This window comes from Bubalus bubalis, chromosome 16 (genome assembly GCF_019923935.1).
Source record: "Bubalus bubalis isolate 160015118507 breed Murrah chromosome 16, NDDB_SH_1, whole genome shotgun sequence".
NCBI lineage: Eukaryota > Metazoa > Chordata > Mammalia > Artiodactyla > Bovidae > Bubalus > Bubalus bubalis.
The window spans coordinates 61101425-61118241 of record NC_059172.1 but is presented as its reverse complement, the minus strand read 5'-3'; the positions used below and the strand labels follow the sequence as shown (position 1 = coordinate 61118241).

Below are 16817 nucleotides of genomic sequence, written 5' to 3'. Positions count from 1 at the left end.
TATTCAGAATGCCTAGCTCATTACTGGCAAATTGAGTATTTTTCAGCTAAAATACATCTGATATACCAGGTATGTTGTATGAAAACAATTATAACTTTCCAATCTTATAAAGTATCACTCAAACTTTTAAAGTAAAATATTGCTATAGGTATAAAGTACTGTAAATCACTTCCAAGAGTATCTGAGGACTCAATTTCCAGCTTAAGTCTATATTAAGACAACGAGATGATGGATCATAACAAGTCTTGGGTAAATTCTTCCTAAGTGAGAGGGAGGGAGCTGGTAAGTGGCACCCAGAGGTGCAGGGTCTTTCTCAGGCTAATATAGCAGGGTTTGCCTCTCAGGGAAATTACTGAGCTAGCAATGAAGCAGTCAGAGGTGGAGCAGTGGTAGCAGCAAAAATAATAAGTAGATAAAGGCAAAAAAAAAAAAAAAAGCCACTGACATTGTATGGAGTCTCCTTTCTAAAGACTAAATTAATAGTCTCTGACTAGAGAGAAGTTACACTGATTCCTTCTTAGGAAGTCATAGGGTGACTTCACAAAAGCAGTCAGCAAAAAGATGAACAATGACTTCTCCACAGGAGAAAGGACTTCGTATGTGTCAACAATACAAGCCCTCTCTCTGAGTCAGCGCTGCTGACGCGTTCTTCCCTTACCAGGCACTTCAAAAGCTGCTTTCTCACGACAACGGGGTTAGAGCTTTGTCCTAGTTACCTCTCCTGTGTTTGTGAACGAGACGGCAAGGAGAGCAGAAAAGGCAAGGAGCTATGAAGTCAGAGCTTGGCTTCTCTTCAGTATACTGTCAATAACGCACCATGTGACTTGGGTCAAAGGTGTCCTGGGACCACACTGCCCATCTTAAAGACTGTTCCACCTTTTCCTTATCCATTTAATGAAATATATTAGTTAATACTTAAACTCTGAATTAGTTTTTAGATAAAAGCAACTTATCCAATTTTAATACCCCATTCTAAGTACAAAGGTGTCTATGACTCACCTTTCCAGTTTCTGCTGCAGAATTTTTATTTCTTCTTTGAGTTTTCGAATACACTCTCGCTTACTTCGAACAAGCTCTTTGCTCCTGTACATATACCTAAGCAAATAATAATCCCACAAACACAACTTATATTTAAAAACATTAATAACACAAAGTTTCAGCAAACTTTGGATACAAGGAAACTACCTTAATCAGACACAGGGTTAGTTCTATGTTAGCTCTATGACAATACAGAGCTAACATCATATTTAATGATGAAAGACTAAAAGTCTTCCCCCCTAAGATCAGGATCAATCCAAGAAGGACCATTCTTGCCTCTTCTATTCAGTGTTTTTACTGGAGGCATAGTCAGTGCAATAAGGTGAAAAAAAAGAAATAAAAGTCATATAGATAGAAAAAGAAGTGAAACTGCCTTCATTTGCAGATAATAGGATCATGTACATAGGAAATCTCAAGGAATTTACAAAAATGTATCAGAACTAATAACTGAATTTATTAGTAATGCCAAAAGACATAAAGTCAATTAAAAAAGAAACAGAAAAAAATCTATTGCATTTCTATATACCTGTAAAGGACAAATGGAAAGTAAACTTTTTTTCCAAAGCCTTATAACATCAAAAGCAATAATTATTTAGGAATAAACAACCAGATATGTGCAAGAACTATACACAAAAAAATTATAAATCACTGCTGAGAGAAATTAACAAAGAGTTGAATAAATGAAGCTATACCATGCTCATGGACTAGAGGACTAAAAATTGCTAAAATGTCAATTTCCCCAAATTGATCTTTACATTCAACACAGTCTCAAATAGAATCCCAGTAGCTACCAGGGGTTTTGACAAGATGATTTTAATACTTAGATAGAAATGAACTGAGAATAGCCAACACATTGAAAAAAAAAAAAAAAACCACAGTAACACAGTAGGATATCTGATGTCAAGATTTATAATAAAATCACAGTAGCTAAGAGAGTGTGGCACCGGCATAAGATTACACAAGAGACAGAATAAAACCTCCAGAAAAAGACCCACAAATGTAAGTCCAACTAATTTTTTAAAAAAGTATCAAGGTAATTCAGTGGGGAAAAGGGAGCTGTTTAAACAAATGATGCTGATATATCTGGATATCCACATGCCGCCTGACTGCCTCCTGCAAAAATATCCCCTTACCTCATACCATATGTGAAAATAAACTCTAAATGGTCATAAACATGAACTTAAGAGTAAAGGTCACAAAATTTCTAGAAAAAAAGTATCAAAGACCTTTGTGACCCTGGGTTGGAAGACTTCTTATTTAGAATACAAAGAAGGCAACTGATATATTAGACTTCATCAAAAGTAAAAACTCCTGCTCTTCTAAAAATACTAGTAAAGAAATGGAAGAGACAAAGATAGATTTAAATTCCTATCTAAAATATATAAAGAAGTCTTACAACTCAGTATGAACACAATCAGCCAAACTAAAAAGTGGACAGAAGACACCTCCCCTAAGAAAACATATAAATGACCATTAATTACGCACACAAAAAGATGCTCAGTGTCATTACCATGGAAATACAAGTCAGAAGAAAAATAAAGATATTCCTATAAACCCAATGAACAGTGAAAATGAAAGTCGCTCAGTCATGTCTGACTCTGTGCAACCCCATGGACTAGCCCACTAGGCTCCTTTGTGCAGGGAGTTCTCCAGGCCAGAATACTGGAGTGGGTGCCAGCCATTCCCTTCTCCAGGAGATCTTCCTGACCCAGGGACTGAATCCAGGTCTCTCGCATTGCAGGTGGATTCTTTACCATCTGAGCCACCAAGAAAAGCCCCAACAAACCCAACAGAATGGCTAAAATTTTAAAGACTGATAATTCCAAATTCTGGTGAGGACTTAGAGCAAATGTAGCTTTCATACCCTGCTGATAAGGAACACAAAATTGTATAGCCACTTTAGAGAACAGTTTAGAAATTTCTTATAAAGTTAAAAACATACTTTTCATACAACCACCAGGAATCTCACTCCCAGGTATCTTACCCAGAAGCACTAAAAGCCACACCAAAACTTTTATGTGAAAATTCATATTCATAATAGCCTAAAACTGGATACATCTGAAATGTCCCTAAACTAGTTAATGGAAAAAATATTGTGGTACATCCATACAATGCAATACTACTCAATATTAAGAAAGAAATCACTGATGCATGCAACCACACACAATGAATTCCAAAAACATTATTCTAAGTGAAAGACAATGACCACAACAGGGTGCATAATGAATATTAATGTCCCTAATTGCAACACTTTATAAATGACAAAACTAGAGGGCCAGAGAATAAGTCAGTGGTTGCCTGAGGGTAGAGGGAAGGGACTGACTGTAAAGGGCATGGGTGATGGAAATAGTCTGTATCTTGACTGTGGTACTGGTTACTTGACTGCATATACTCATCAAAACTCATTGGCTGTACACTTAAGAATAGTAACATTTCTTTGTATGTAAACTATATGTTGATAAAACAGACTTAAAATTGTGTCTGTCTAGTATTTTTTTCAGGAATACAAATAGCATTCAGATGAGAAAGAAATACACGGCAGCTACTCCACATACTGTCCACCATCGCAGAGAGCAGCGCTTTCACCTAAAGCCTAGCTACTCAGATTGTGGTCCAGAGATCAGACAATAGCATCACCCTGAGGACTTCTTGGAAAGGCAAACTCTTGGGCCCCCACCTAGATCCACTGAATCCAAATTTGCATATTATCAAGACCTCCAGAAGAGTACTACGGACATTACATTAGCTTACTTCTGCTACAGCACATCAAGAAGACAATCAACCACAGAACTCACCTGTCCATATAAATGATCTGAGGAAATTCAAGCTTATTGTGAATTTTCTCTGGCTGACCCAGGGACTGATTGAACTCAAATCTTGAGAGTTCAAAGGTCAACACTGGAGGTAGCTTTGTAAACCAACGCTAAATCAAGAGTAGAAATACAGGAGATAAAAGTTTAGGAAACAGCAATAGCCAGATTTAAACTATCCCTCATTAGACTCTCTTTTGGTATAGAATTTATATTCAAATCAAACTCATACTGAAATTTTTTTTTTAATCCCAAATAGTTAAAACGCCCACACAGAATCATGCCTTCTTACAGAATATGGTTAAATGCTCAAGACCCCGAACTTACAAACCAGTGAACAAAATTTTAATTCAACTATTATCATCAGAAATAATGACCTTTAAATATGTGAACTGCACCAAAAATCTACATATCATTCACTACATCATCAGCATTTAAGAGGCTTAAAACCTGGAGAAAATAGCTAGCCCAACCAATGAATTCAAAATTGTCTAAAAAGACTAACATGTGTACACATCCTCTATACTACTTATTCACACACAATTTGAATCCCCTTTACTACTAAAAACAAAATTTGAAATAGCCTCATGATTCTGAGAGTTCTGAAAAAAATCTCTGAATTCCAAGAATTTATGGATATCACAAAGGACTTTGTCAAATCAACCTATTAAGTTAGCTTGAGTTTCAAGAAAAGAAAAGTACTGAGTTATTAAAAAAAGATCTCAACTGTCACTGATCATAGATGAGGAAAGACTAAACCAGGAAAGGCATTTCTGTTCAATTCACCTGTGTGGCAGAGGTTCATACCAATAACTTTAAAATGTTCCCTTTACCAAAGATGCAAAACAGCTATACTCCCTCCACGTACCCTTGTCGGCATGAGGTGAACCAGACAGTCTGCCTGACCTCCTCAGAGATAAATCTAAACAGGCACTGCTGCTAAGTCACTTCAGTCATGTTTGACTCTGTGCAACCCCAAAGATGGCAGCCCACCAGGCTCCCCAGTCCCTGGGATTCTCCAGGCAAGAACGCTGGAGCGGTTGCCATTTCCTTCTCCAATGCATGAAAGTGAAAAGTGAAAGGGAAGTCGCTCAGTCGTGTCCGACTCTTCGCAACCCCATGGACTGCAGCCCACCAGGCTCCTCCGTCCATGGGATTTTCCAGGCAAGAGTACTGGAGTGGGGTGCCATTGCCTTCTCCATCTATTTTTTTTAATAGAGAGGTCCGATTCTTGAATAAAAGTCTCCAGAGGTCCAAGCTGTGAATAAACACTCTTTCTCTTTTGTAAGAGCATGCGTCAGCGCTGTACAGATGGCACAGGTGTTATGCTTCCCAATCAGGAATCAACACGCTCCTTGAAAAGCCAGGGAGGCAATAGTTCTCTCCCTGTTCTAACACTGCTCTACAGCTAACGTACTTTGACAAGGCTTATGTTAGGCTCCCTGTTAAATTCGAGAAAGATTTTCCTCCTCTTATAAGTAATTACTGGACTGGACTCATAAAAACCACAATTCTGTTTCAAAATGTATGATGAAAGGAGAATAATTCAAGCTGTGTGGTGCTGGCAATTATGCTACAATGTAACTCACTAATTCTTAACCCAATGGGAATGTTGAGATATTAATTACCCTTACCCATCCTTCACCTTCCCCCTTTCTTTCCAACCCACAAAAACAAATAAATGAATCTTAAATTAAAAAAAATTTAAAGCAAAGGCAGAATTTACAACTGAGAACAGTAAATACTATAATAGGGAAGATATTCTAAATGGCATACCATAGGAATTAATCACTGTACTTTTACCCTCCGAAAATATGGAGGCAGTGGGTTCTCCCTACTCAGGTACAGGTAGGCTTCAACAGAAAGAGAGAAACTTGATCATACTTAAAACATCAGAGGCAGCATACAACCTTTATATGATTAACTCAAATTATACAAGAATTTAATTATCAAACACTAAGACTCACTACTCTTACCAACTCATGAGACACTTCAGACTAGTACAAGTCCTGCTAAGTGTAAAAAGTTATTTAATACATAATGTGAAAACAGTCTGCCCAAAAGCTCAGTCCTATTTAACTGGCTTTGTCATTGGCAAAAGCAAAAATATCCAACTCACCTCTTGTCCGTACTTCACTGAATGATCGGAAGGAAGCAGCTCAATGTCACCCTCCACCATGGCCCCTTCTAAACATTCGTCTAAGTTACGATAACCGTTTACCTGAAGGGGATACTGGCCGAAGGTCTCATTGTTACAAAAGGGCTTTCCTAGGCAAAGAGACAGATTGCTTTTTTAAAGGCATCACTACTGCTTTCTAAAGCTTTTTTCCTGGCACCACAGAAACAGTATCTTCTTAATTCAGCAATTTGCTGAAAACAGGTTAGAAGTATACATGGCCTTGATGAACCAGTGGATCCATTCACAGATCACTGACAACTGCTAACCTCACAAAAAAGAAAGACAACCAGAGGTAACATGCCTCCTAATCAAAGACCATCCCACCATCTACAGATTAGTCTCGACTAATTAAAAAGCCTTACCTGAATCTGGCCAAACTCTAGATCCAACTATCAATTTATGAAATGATGAGCAGAGAGGAATATGCTAAACTATATCACAGATAAGTGAGCAGCAAAATTTTAGACTGTAGAGAATATAAGAGAACAACCCAATTTCTTTAAAAAAAAAAAAAAAAAAATGTATTTCGAGGAAGAAAGAATGGGAGGACGGGATAGTCTGCAGATTCTGGAAAAAACTGAAAAGACAAATATCACCAGTCACAAACGAACCATATTTGATCCTGATTAACACAAACTGTAAAAAAGTATACACATAGGGAAGTGCACGTATCTTTACATACGTAAAATTATTTATTTATATACACAAAAAATTATAAAACAAATAGGGTATTTGAACACTTGGCTAGTTGTATACGACAGTAAAAAATGCTGTTTTGGGGAAGTGATGATAGTGGATTAGATTGTTTTAAGGAGGCTATCAGAAGGGTAAAAGATGACAAGGGTTAGATGCGGAATGACTGGCCATGTGTCCAATGTGCAGCTAGATAAGCCACTAGAAGAGATACACATTTTTTGGCAGTCTGACTCAATGGAACTTTGAGCTTAGGTATTATGTCTGAAAAAAACAGAGAAAACTGATAAATATCAGTGTACGTCTGATATTAATACCAGGTTTGGGCTGGGCAATATTATACAATTCAATATAACATCTCTGCAACAAACACTGTGCCCATTTTGCAGATGAAGAGACTGAGGATTCATGATCCAGGATCATGGAGCTTGTCCATGGTCACACACATCAAAGAGGCAGAACTAGTATTCAGACCTGCATTTGTCTGACTCTCAAGCCTCTCCACAGTAAATACACATGTGGTCACAAGTTGAGAATTAACATTTAGAGCGGAGGATTTACCTTCACGAATCCCTTCAGTGAGGAAAGTACCATAGAACAGCTGCACCATTGGATTTTCAGATTTGTTCCTGGGATTGCTACTTTTAAAACAAGGAAACAATTCTGTATCATTTGGATGAGGTAAGCAATATACTAAACCAAACAATCATTCAAAAACAAAAATAAAACATTTTCATTAACAGCCAGGTGTGGTCTAAAGGATTAGTTACCCACTGAACAAGTTTAGTTCAAAAACTCACTGATCAAGTATATGCCCAGCACTGTACTAAATTCTGGAGACACAAAGGCAAAGGCATGACTGCTGGTCTTAAGGAGCTGAAAGTCTAATAAGGAAGTCATACATGCAAATACATGTATGTGTGTCTACTCAGTAGATAACATCCATATCCAGGGACAGAAGTATATAAGGTGTAGAAGTTGTACAAAAGCCAAGAATGAGCCCCCTTGTGCAGTTTTTCAAATGAAAAAGTTTTCCTGGTGGCACAATAGAAATGGAAAGAGAAGTTTATTTCTATAATCCCTTCTTAAATGTACTGGAAAGCTGTTTTATGATACATACTTCTTCCATGTAGAGTTTAAAAAAAAAAAAGCTTAGGAAACAAATACCTCTGCATCTATATTTGGTAAGAGGTATTTATTTTCTTTGCCTTGAATTTTACTTCTGTCAGTGACTGAAACAATTAAATTCAATGTATTCATATTACAGCTCCATTCTCACATCAAGGATTGATTTGACCTTTCAATACATTTTACAGCACAGGTGTTGACTTTTGAAAGTTAATAGCTATGGCCCTTTTAGTAAAAAGTTACAGGTTAATGTGATTATCTATAGAGGGGAAAACCAAAGGCAAGGGGGATAAACAATGACAAATATGGGTGGTTACCCCATGGGGTTTGGTAAAAATCAGTAATTTCTACTTGAGAAGAATAGTCTTCTCCTGTATCATCACTCTCAGTGAACTGCTACGAGTAGGAGAATGCACAAATCCGCCGCACTCACTTAACATTAACAGCTAGCTGGAAGGCGTCCTCCAGCCAATCCAGGAGCTTGTGTGTGAACTCACTCACATCTTGCTGTAAGAGAGGCACAAAGTGCAGAAGAGTTAGACTCAACACTGTATGTGGGCAAATGAAACTCTGCCCTTACCCCACCGATGAGTAAGGCTCTATTACTGTGCAAGATTTTTTGTTCAGGTCCAAATATCATGAAGATACAAGAACACTGGAGCCCAAGGCTGCAGAGAGCACACAGGGTGAGCTAGGATCTCTGACTAGAAGGAAATGGAACGCAGCCCCTTCCAGCCACATCTATTTGTAACAAACTATCAAACACTTCCAGCTAGGCCTTTTAGAAAGGTTCAAAGAACAGACTGTAGTCCTCTAGAATGGGAGATCTGTGGGGAGAAAGGAAACATTTTCAAATGTTCTGAGAATTCTGTAGAACTGTAGGACCTTTAGACAGAGGGAAAAAAAAGTAATTGTATCAACAGTGCTAGTTTTGATTTTAATAGGAGAGAGGGAAAGGAATAGACTTGTGACTAGACAAGAAAGATTGCTCAGAAAAGCTACTGAACTCGGGTTTAGACAGTTTTAAAATGAGGATTTCGATCTGGGCTATTCCAAGACAAAGGTGCAGAAAAAGGACGGACTTTCTTTTCCTCGGTGACCCTTTGCCATGGCTCACTGAGGTATCTTCCAAACTCCTCCTTTCTAATTCAACAGTCCCTGGAAAACTCTCTTCTTTCTCCTACTTCTTTCCTTCAGCACTGCCAGCAAACTGTGCACAACACACACGTGCATGTACATTCTTCTTACCACCTGTTCCTTAAGCATTATAAAGGGCAAAAAAAGCAGGCACTGAAGTCCCACACCATCATGTTCACAGCTTATTCTACAGCGGAGACAAAGCAGCATCACAGTGATGGTCACAAGGCATCACTGCAAGCTCCAGGACTAGAGGCTTCCTGTACCTGCTGTTCCTCAGGTGATCGGAACGCTCCCTTTAAGAGGTCCAGGGCTGCTGAAGGGTCGACAAACTTGCGATTTGATCCCATCATCAGAGCAAACAAATATTGAAGCTCCTGCATAAACACGATATTTCTCTTTTCCTGCAGAAAAGATAGCCATATGTACTTATAACCTCGTATGTGGAAAATCAGAACGCGTAAAGAGAAAAGTTGTTAACAATCACTCCCTAATTTATATTTATGAAGATCTGGATCAGCGTCAGGTCTCAAATTGTTACCGGCATTCTGATAAGGGCTGTGGTGGGGACTGCCCTAAACTCAAGACTACCTGTGTACTGACAGCAGCCAGAGACAGAACACTGTCAGAAAGCAAAAGTGCTCCCTTTCTAAAGCCGCTGCCCTCCCTCCTGCTGGGAACAGCATCACCACGGTGAAACCTTGGCGGGGCAGGGTTGATCTGGGCAGGAGGCTACCCCCTTTGGCAAGAATGAGCTGAAATCTCTTCTATGATGGTCCAGGCCTCCAACGTCACGTCATCCACTCTGCATCACTCAGTGCAAATGGCTGAAGGAGCCTGAAGGAGACCCAGCGGCAGAAAAGCTAAGGTCACCAGAGTGACTCGTTGCTTTCTTAGAACTATTTTTCTCATTTTATTCCTGCTTAACTTCACGTTTTTGTAAATCCTTATTTCTTGTCACAAAGAAATAAAAGGGGTCATCAGGAAATGGAAACAAATGTTGCAGAAGCCAGAGAACATCACAGTCACCAGCTTTAACCAAAATCTAAAGGCCTTTGGGATGAAAGGGGCTGAACAGTGAAGACTCCTCAACACCAATTTACCGTGTGACTTGGACAATTTTCAAGTACGTTCTGTGGTAGACTATAGCTGAGGACAAGTCTTCGGAATTCAGGCAACTGAAACAGAGACTGAAATAAAGAAGGAAATGGATTAATAGCCTTTCTTTCAAAATAACTGCAGCAAAAAAATATTTTGTATCTTAAAAATATGTGTATAACCCATTAACTTGGTAATTCTATTCTAAGGAAATAATGGCTATGTATAAAAATTTAGCAGGAAGAATATTAATCCTTTTTAGAGAAAAACTAGAAGCAACCTAATGGCTAATAGGAAAAGATTAAATAAACTATAGCACACCTGCACAGCAGATTATTGCTGCTGCTGCTAAGACACTTCAGTCGTGTCCAACTCTGTGTGACCCCATAGACGGCAGCCCACCAGGCTCTCCCGTTCCTGGGATTCTCCAGGCAAGAATACTGGAGTGGGTTGCCATTTCCTTCTCCAATGCATGAAAGTGAAAAGTGAAAGGGAAGTCGCTCAGTTGTGTCCGACCCTCAGCGACCCCATGGACTGCAGCCCTCCAGGCTCCTCCGTCCATGGGATTTTCCAGGCAAGAGTACTGGAGTGGGTTGCCGTTGCCTTCTCCACAGCAGATTATTATACAGTCATTAATACTGTAGAAACAATGTTTTCATAAAATGGACAAGTACACAGTAAAAACAAAGTCTCCAAAGTGACATATATCAACATGGATGCATCTCAGAAACATTCAGTGTAGAAAAGTAAGAGTACTATGCTGTGTACATGAAGTTTAATCATATAAAACAACACGGTACACTATTAGGGTTACATACCCCTGTGGGTGTATCTAGGAAGGCGTGGAATGGGCACAACAGGGACTCAATAGTACAGGGATTTGAAACATTTCTTTCTAAAATTGGGTGGTGAGTACAGAGCTGTGTTCATTATTCTCCACTCTGTCTTAAGTACTGTATTTTAAGAAATTATAATAGTAGATATCTTGGACTGGCAGAATTAGGGAAAGGAATTCCTTTTTATTGCTTGTAAATTACACATTTTTCCAACTATGACTAACTCTATTTTCAAAGTTGATGTTTTAAAAAACCTCTTGTGTGGCCCTAACTCCTCATCCCAACATACTCCTCCAGTGAAAAAGCCTTCCAGCCCATAGACCGGAACTCTTGAAGGGGCAGCCTGGGTGGACAACAGGCCTCCAACCTCCCACACTCCATCACAAGCTCTACAGGTTTCAGCCAGTAGTACACCTGGACTGGGAACATCACAAGCTCTACTGGGATTCAGCCAACAGGAGGCGTGGACACCTGGCCTGGCAACTTCAGTCAGGTGAGGCTGGGATGGCAAAGTTCTGTCTGGAGCCAGGGCTCGGGAATGCTCAGCTCTGCCTGCCACCTGCTCTCTTCTCTTCCCACCTCCCCTGTCTACCTAGCCCATCTCCACTCCTTTCAGTTTCATCCCTGTTCTGCTAACAGGAAAGTTCCAGGAGTTCTCTTCCACCGTGAGAAAAAATGGTTTTACATTCCCAAGTCTCCTCACTGCACCTCTGCAGCTTCACCGAAGTCTGGTGTCCCGCAAAGATGCTGTGATTCTTAAAAACAACAACAGTGTGAGTTAACGTTGCTCACATTTCCCAATCCAATACTGACTGGCCGTCCACCATCTGCTGCTTCTCCTGAAGTCTTTCTAGCACTAATTACATCCTCCTCCTCCAGGCATCAGAGTTTAGAACTTCAGAATAATCTTTTGACTCCTTTCTTTTTACTAACCATTGACATCCAGTAAGAAGGCCGTTGCACTCTGCCTCTGGGGCACTATTTTATTCATAACCACCTCCTCTCCCTCAGTCCCAAGCACCTAATCCAACTCCCTGCTCTGCACACATCGTCTCCCTGCCTCCAGAACCTCCTCTCTACCAGCCCACTCTCCACACAGGTCCTTCTCACTATCTTTCTAATATGTGTGACCAAAACAGAGCTCCCGAGTCACTGAAGACTGTCACGTGGTGAGAGGTCTTCTGACTACCCCAAGTCCGCCATCCTTCCTAGGTGACTTTGGTCAACATCCAACCCATGGGACACCCTCTCAGCTCTGCCTTGGGAATAAATCAAGGTTCCAACCTCTCCTCCACTCCCACGGCCACCAGCCTGGCCCCGGCCAGCACGCCTCGTGGTGATGACTGCGGCAACCCCCTTCACACGTCTCAACACCTGCATCCTCACCCCTCCATTCTGCTCTCCTCAGGGGCCAGCGGGAGCCTTTGAAAACTCAAGCCCGAGTCCATCACTCCTCTGCTCAGAACCCGCATGACGCCGCCCCATGTCACTCAGAACAAAAGTCAAGTTACCTCTCCAGCAACACCTCCAATGACTCTCACCTCTACTCCGAGCATTTCAGCCACTCAGGACTCTGAAGTCCCCTGAACATGCCAAGCTCGCGCCCATGCTGGGGCCCTACGAGGAAGGTCCCATAGCCTGGAACACCCCCAACCCCTGCCCCCGCCCCCGGCAGCTATGGGCTCTCCCCCTTGCCTGCTGCCCAGGCATGTTCTCCAGTCTCAGCCCCTCAAGAGTCCTGGCCTGACCTCGCAGTCGATGTGGGAAACTCCTCCCGCCCTCCCAAGGCAGCTCCAGTCTCCCTCACCCTCCTCTCTTTCCCACCACACCGACCACAGTTTAACATAGTATAGAAACTTAGCTATCTAGTTACCTAGTTAAGTTTTCCAGCTATTTATTATTTTCTATTTACTGTTCCTTGTCCATCTTGCCTCATAAGAATCTACCTTCCTAAGGACAAGGCTCAGTCTGGGTTTGGTTCAATTCTGTATCTCAAGTGCTCAGAACAGCACTAGGCACACAGCAGCTGTCTGGCTTATATTCATGGAGGGAACACAGGTACTTTTGTTCAGCCCGGGGACCTCCGGCTGGCTCCCTGAGCATCTCACCTCTCATGACCTACTCCTCGGCTTCATCTCTACACCCTCATCCACACCCAGGATATGTCAGTACCTGAAACAACTGCCAGAGGTCAGACCACAAATTCAGAACACCCCCCTCCAGAACCATAACCTGTCCTCTGGCTCACGTGTTCAGTGGCCCACAGGACATCTGTGCTTTGACGTCTTCAGGAACCCAAGCAAGTAAGTATCTTCCTTGTCTCCCCAGTCATTACCTCCTTCCTGTCATCATTCTGCCCTCTCCCCAGCTTTGATCCCATGATCTCTAACCACCTTCATTAAATTCTCAAACTGCCCTTTCATTCTTTCATCTAACCCAGCAAATCCTCCAACGTAGATGAACTTAATTTTCCACTTAAGCAGTGTGGAGCACTGCCAAGAGAAAAAGTCTCGATAAAGCAGGGCACACTGATACCACTATGCGTTTAAGTCTATAAGCTCAAGCAGAGCTTCATATTTTTAGAAATTCTACTACTGTGGTCTGGTGCCAACTGGTTTCCCGCTGTTGCCAACTCTTTTAAACTTTCACCCTCTTAAAGAGATTCTGTCAACTTTTCCACGCTGTCTCAGAAAGTGGTGCTTATTTCAGAGGAAAAAATGACTATTTAGGAACCATTTCAACTTGAGTTAGCAGTCATCACTTCTTCCTTGTCCTCTGCTATTACTCTGCTGCCCTCTTGCTACTGGAGGCCAAGCCCTCCCCACACGCTCCTTGTCCCATCTTCCCATGCTTTCTCTGAAACTTTTCTCAGTTGTCTCCTCATCATCATCTCTCACAGGAGGGACGTCAACTCAGGCCAGGGTCTCAGTCTTGGTCAATCTCTCTCCCTCTCTCTCAAAAGGCAAGAACTGACTGGCATCCCTGATTCCCAATGAACGCCCTATAGCCTATTCTCAACACAGAAGCCAGTGAGCCACTTAAAGTGGAAGCAGACTCACAGGACTTGTCTGCTCCAAACCTTCCGACACCTACCACCTCTCATACTTCCCGAGTCCTCGCATGACCCCCAGCTTCCCCCGTACCCCCCACCACTGTCGTCACTGCTGTCTGTTCCTCCCCCTTGGTCACACTCAGTCCCAGCTTTCTCCCTATTTCTCAACGTACTAAGCTCCTGACCCTGAGTCTTTGTACTTGCCGTCCGCTCCGTCTGCAGCATTCTTTATGTCATCATAAGAAACGTTCTTCATGTAACTACATGGCCCATCCAATGCCTCGCCCAAGTCCAGCCTCTGCTCGGATGCTCACCGTGGCAGAAAGGCGTTACCCAAACCCCTTGAATGAACAGCACCCCTTTCCTCTCTAGTCCCTCTTACTCTCTTTCATCTCTATAGTCCTCAGCACCACCTGATGTGTAATTTGTATCCTGGATGTCCCACTCTCTTCAAACTCCCTGGGAGTGTGGGCCTTGTTTTATCTACTGCTGTTTCCCCAGCGCTACAACAGTGCCAGGCAAGGAGTCAGCTGAAGGAGCCCATGGGTTTTATGCGTGGAAGCAGAGGATTCAGTTTTTGCTGAGCAGTTGGGTTGCCGTCAAGTACTATGAAGGAGAAGCTTGCAGGATGGGGTCACGTGCTGCACTGCAGCCACGTTAAGTTTAAGAGGCAACACACTCCCCAGGGTAATTCATCCATCCATCCACGGGGCTTGATCACCAACTACAGGCTACTGATTCCCAGAATTTTATCTGCAGCCCAGGTCCTTTTACTGAACAACAGATTCACAAAGATAACTGCCTACCCAGTAGTTCCATGTGGACCCTACAACTCTGCATGTTTTAAAACTAACCAAACCCCACGTTTAACACACATGCAAATTATTCCTCCTCTGGTGTCAGATGGCGCTGCTGCCCACCTGGTAGCTCAAGTCAGAAATCTGGTCTCCCTCAGCCCTTCCTGCACATATCCCTGCTAGGCTGCCTGCCATGCCCTACACATCTGATCTCCTGAACACCTTGAGAATGTTTTTATTCCCACCTTTCACAGTTTATGCCACTTTTCCATTCCAGGCCGCGACCATTTCCTTCCTGCTTGGTCCCTTACAATAGCCTCTCAAAGACTGGTTTCTCCTTGTTAATTAACTCGTGCTCTGCTGTAATACACCACTCACTCAACCTATTTAAAAGCACAGAAGACTTTGTTTTCAGTACTGCCCACTTTAGACACCAGAGCATCTAGGTCCAAAACATAAGAAAGTAACCGAAATACAATCATACCATGGGGAAAATGCTCCAGTTTTATTTATCTTTCTCCATTTTTTTCAAAGCTGTTTTTCTCATATTTCAGCTTAATACATTACAAAACTGTCTCCAGAAGACACAGTTGTCTCTTAAAAATTTCATACCTGAATAACAGCACTAAACCAACATGTATTGCCAACATTTTTCAGCCCAACTGGCCAACCATCAACTCGTCTCCAGTCATTGGGATTGGGATTCTCTCCCCAGACTTCACAGCGTTTTCTCTTTGAGCGTTTAGTTTCTGCAGAGGTTGCCTCGTGCATCCTATATTGTGCCAACATACCACACATCAAAAAGAAAAGAGTTAAACAACAATAAGGAGGCTGTAGATAAGCTTTCATAGGAAATTCAAAATGCCAGGTATACTACTAACTGGGGTATCACTGGGCATATCATAACTTTAGTTTTACCATAAATGAAAAGTAAGGTTTAAACATAAAGTTGTCAAAATTCTTCCTAGCAGAGATTATTACCAGTAAGGCCCCTGATGGAACTGAGTTGAGACTCAAGACTATTAAAAGTTTTACATTTCAATGAAAGTGCCTTATTTCAGACTTGCCATTGAAAGAGGTAAGAGAGACACTCTGCGGAAGATAAGCGCCTCCAAACTGTTTAACACACATATCATGGTCCTAAGCAACTCAGCAACAGGAGGTGATCAACGTGTCTACAAACTAACATGCCACCCCTGAACTGGGTATTTGTGAACAATACCAACACTAAATCAGTACCAATTCAAAAAATACATCCCTCTAGTCACTTCTGAGACAGGGGAGTTAATGATAACTTTCATTTTCAAATAGCCAACAATGTAACTCTCAAAGTTTACAAAGGCTCAAGGTTTATGAACAGAATACCAACTCATAGACATCTTAAAAAAAAGAGAATATGTATTTATCAGATATTTGCACTAGCTTGGTTTCCATCCTATCAACTGAAAACTACAATACCTTGCAGTTTATACTCAACTCAAAGACGGCAGGCTGCAGTAAGACTCTTATCATATTTAGCTTCTTGAAAAGTGAACCAAAGAGTAAGTAAGCTAACATGAATTTAAATTTTCTAGTAAAAGAAGTTTCATTTAGGTGCAATTAAAGAAGTCTGGCAGAACTGTCTTTGACCTACACACTAAGGCGTGGAGCAAAGATTATAAATTAAGTCAATAACCTGTTAAGATCTCTTCCATCAGCTTGAATTTTGGGGGACTCCAGCAGACTCAAAGCAATGGCAGCCTGAAGATCATCCTTGCTATCGTGAGTAAGGTCTATCACTTCTGTAAGATAAACAGAAATTTAATTAGTCTACATGCAGGAAACACTGCCTTTCTGTCTATATTGTCTATATTGAAGGCAAAAAGGTAAAAGCAGTCACAAAATTAGGTCTCACTACAACGGCTCATCTGTGAAAAAACAACTTTATTACTCCTTGCCAGAGTCAAAGTAATAACTTACTGCCACACTGTAACCTTAAGATTAGCTCACAGTACAGTAATAACAAGCTGCTGAAGTGCAATGAATCAAATACCCCCTTTTGCAGCCTTA

General features: G+C 41.4%; 1 protein-coding gene across 8 annotated transcripts in view; it reads right to left on the bottom strand.

Annotated features, from left to right (window-relative positions):
• USP28 (ubiquitin specific peptidase 28) overlaps positions 1–16817 on the bottom strand; it is a 65813-nt gene that overhangs the window by 19722 nt on the left and 29274 nt on the right. For 4 of the 8 annotated variants that reach the window (XM_044929733.1, XM_006060196.3, XM_044929734.1 and 1 more), the window contains 9 exons: positions 16444–16549; positions 15381–15540; positions 10089–10175; positions 9252–9389; positions 8282–8355; positions 7282–7361; positions 5968–6116; positions 3834–3961; positions 1000–1095 (listed from right to left, as the gene is read on the bottom strand). In XM_044929733.1, the coding sequence (XP_044785668.1) occupies positions 1000–1095; positions 3834–3961; positions 5968–6116; positions 7282–7361; positions 8282–8355; positions 9252–9389; positions 10089–10175; positions 15381–15540; positions 16444–16549 (1018 nt within the window). Of the gene's footprint in view, positions 1–999; positions 1096–3833; positions 3962–5624; positions 5946–5967; positions 6117–7281; positions 7362–8281; positions 8356–9251; positions 9390–10088; positions 10176–15380; positions 15541–16443; positions 16550–16817 lie in introns of those variants that run through there. The other 4 variants (XM_025266868.2, XM_044929732.1, XM_044929736.1 and 1 more) reach the window with 2 other exon arrangements.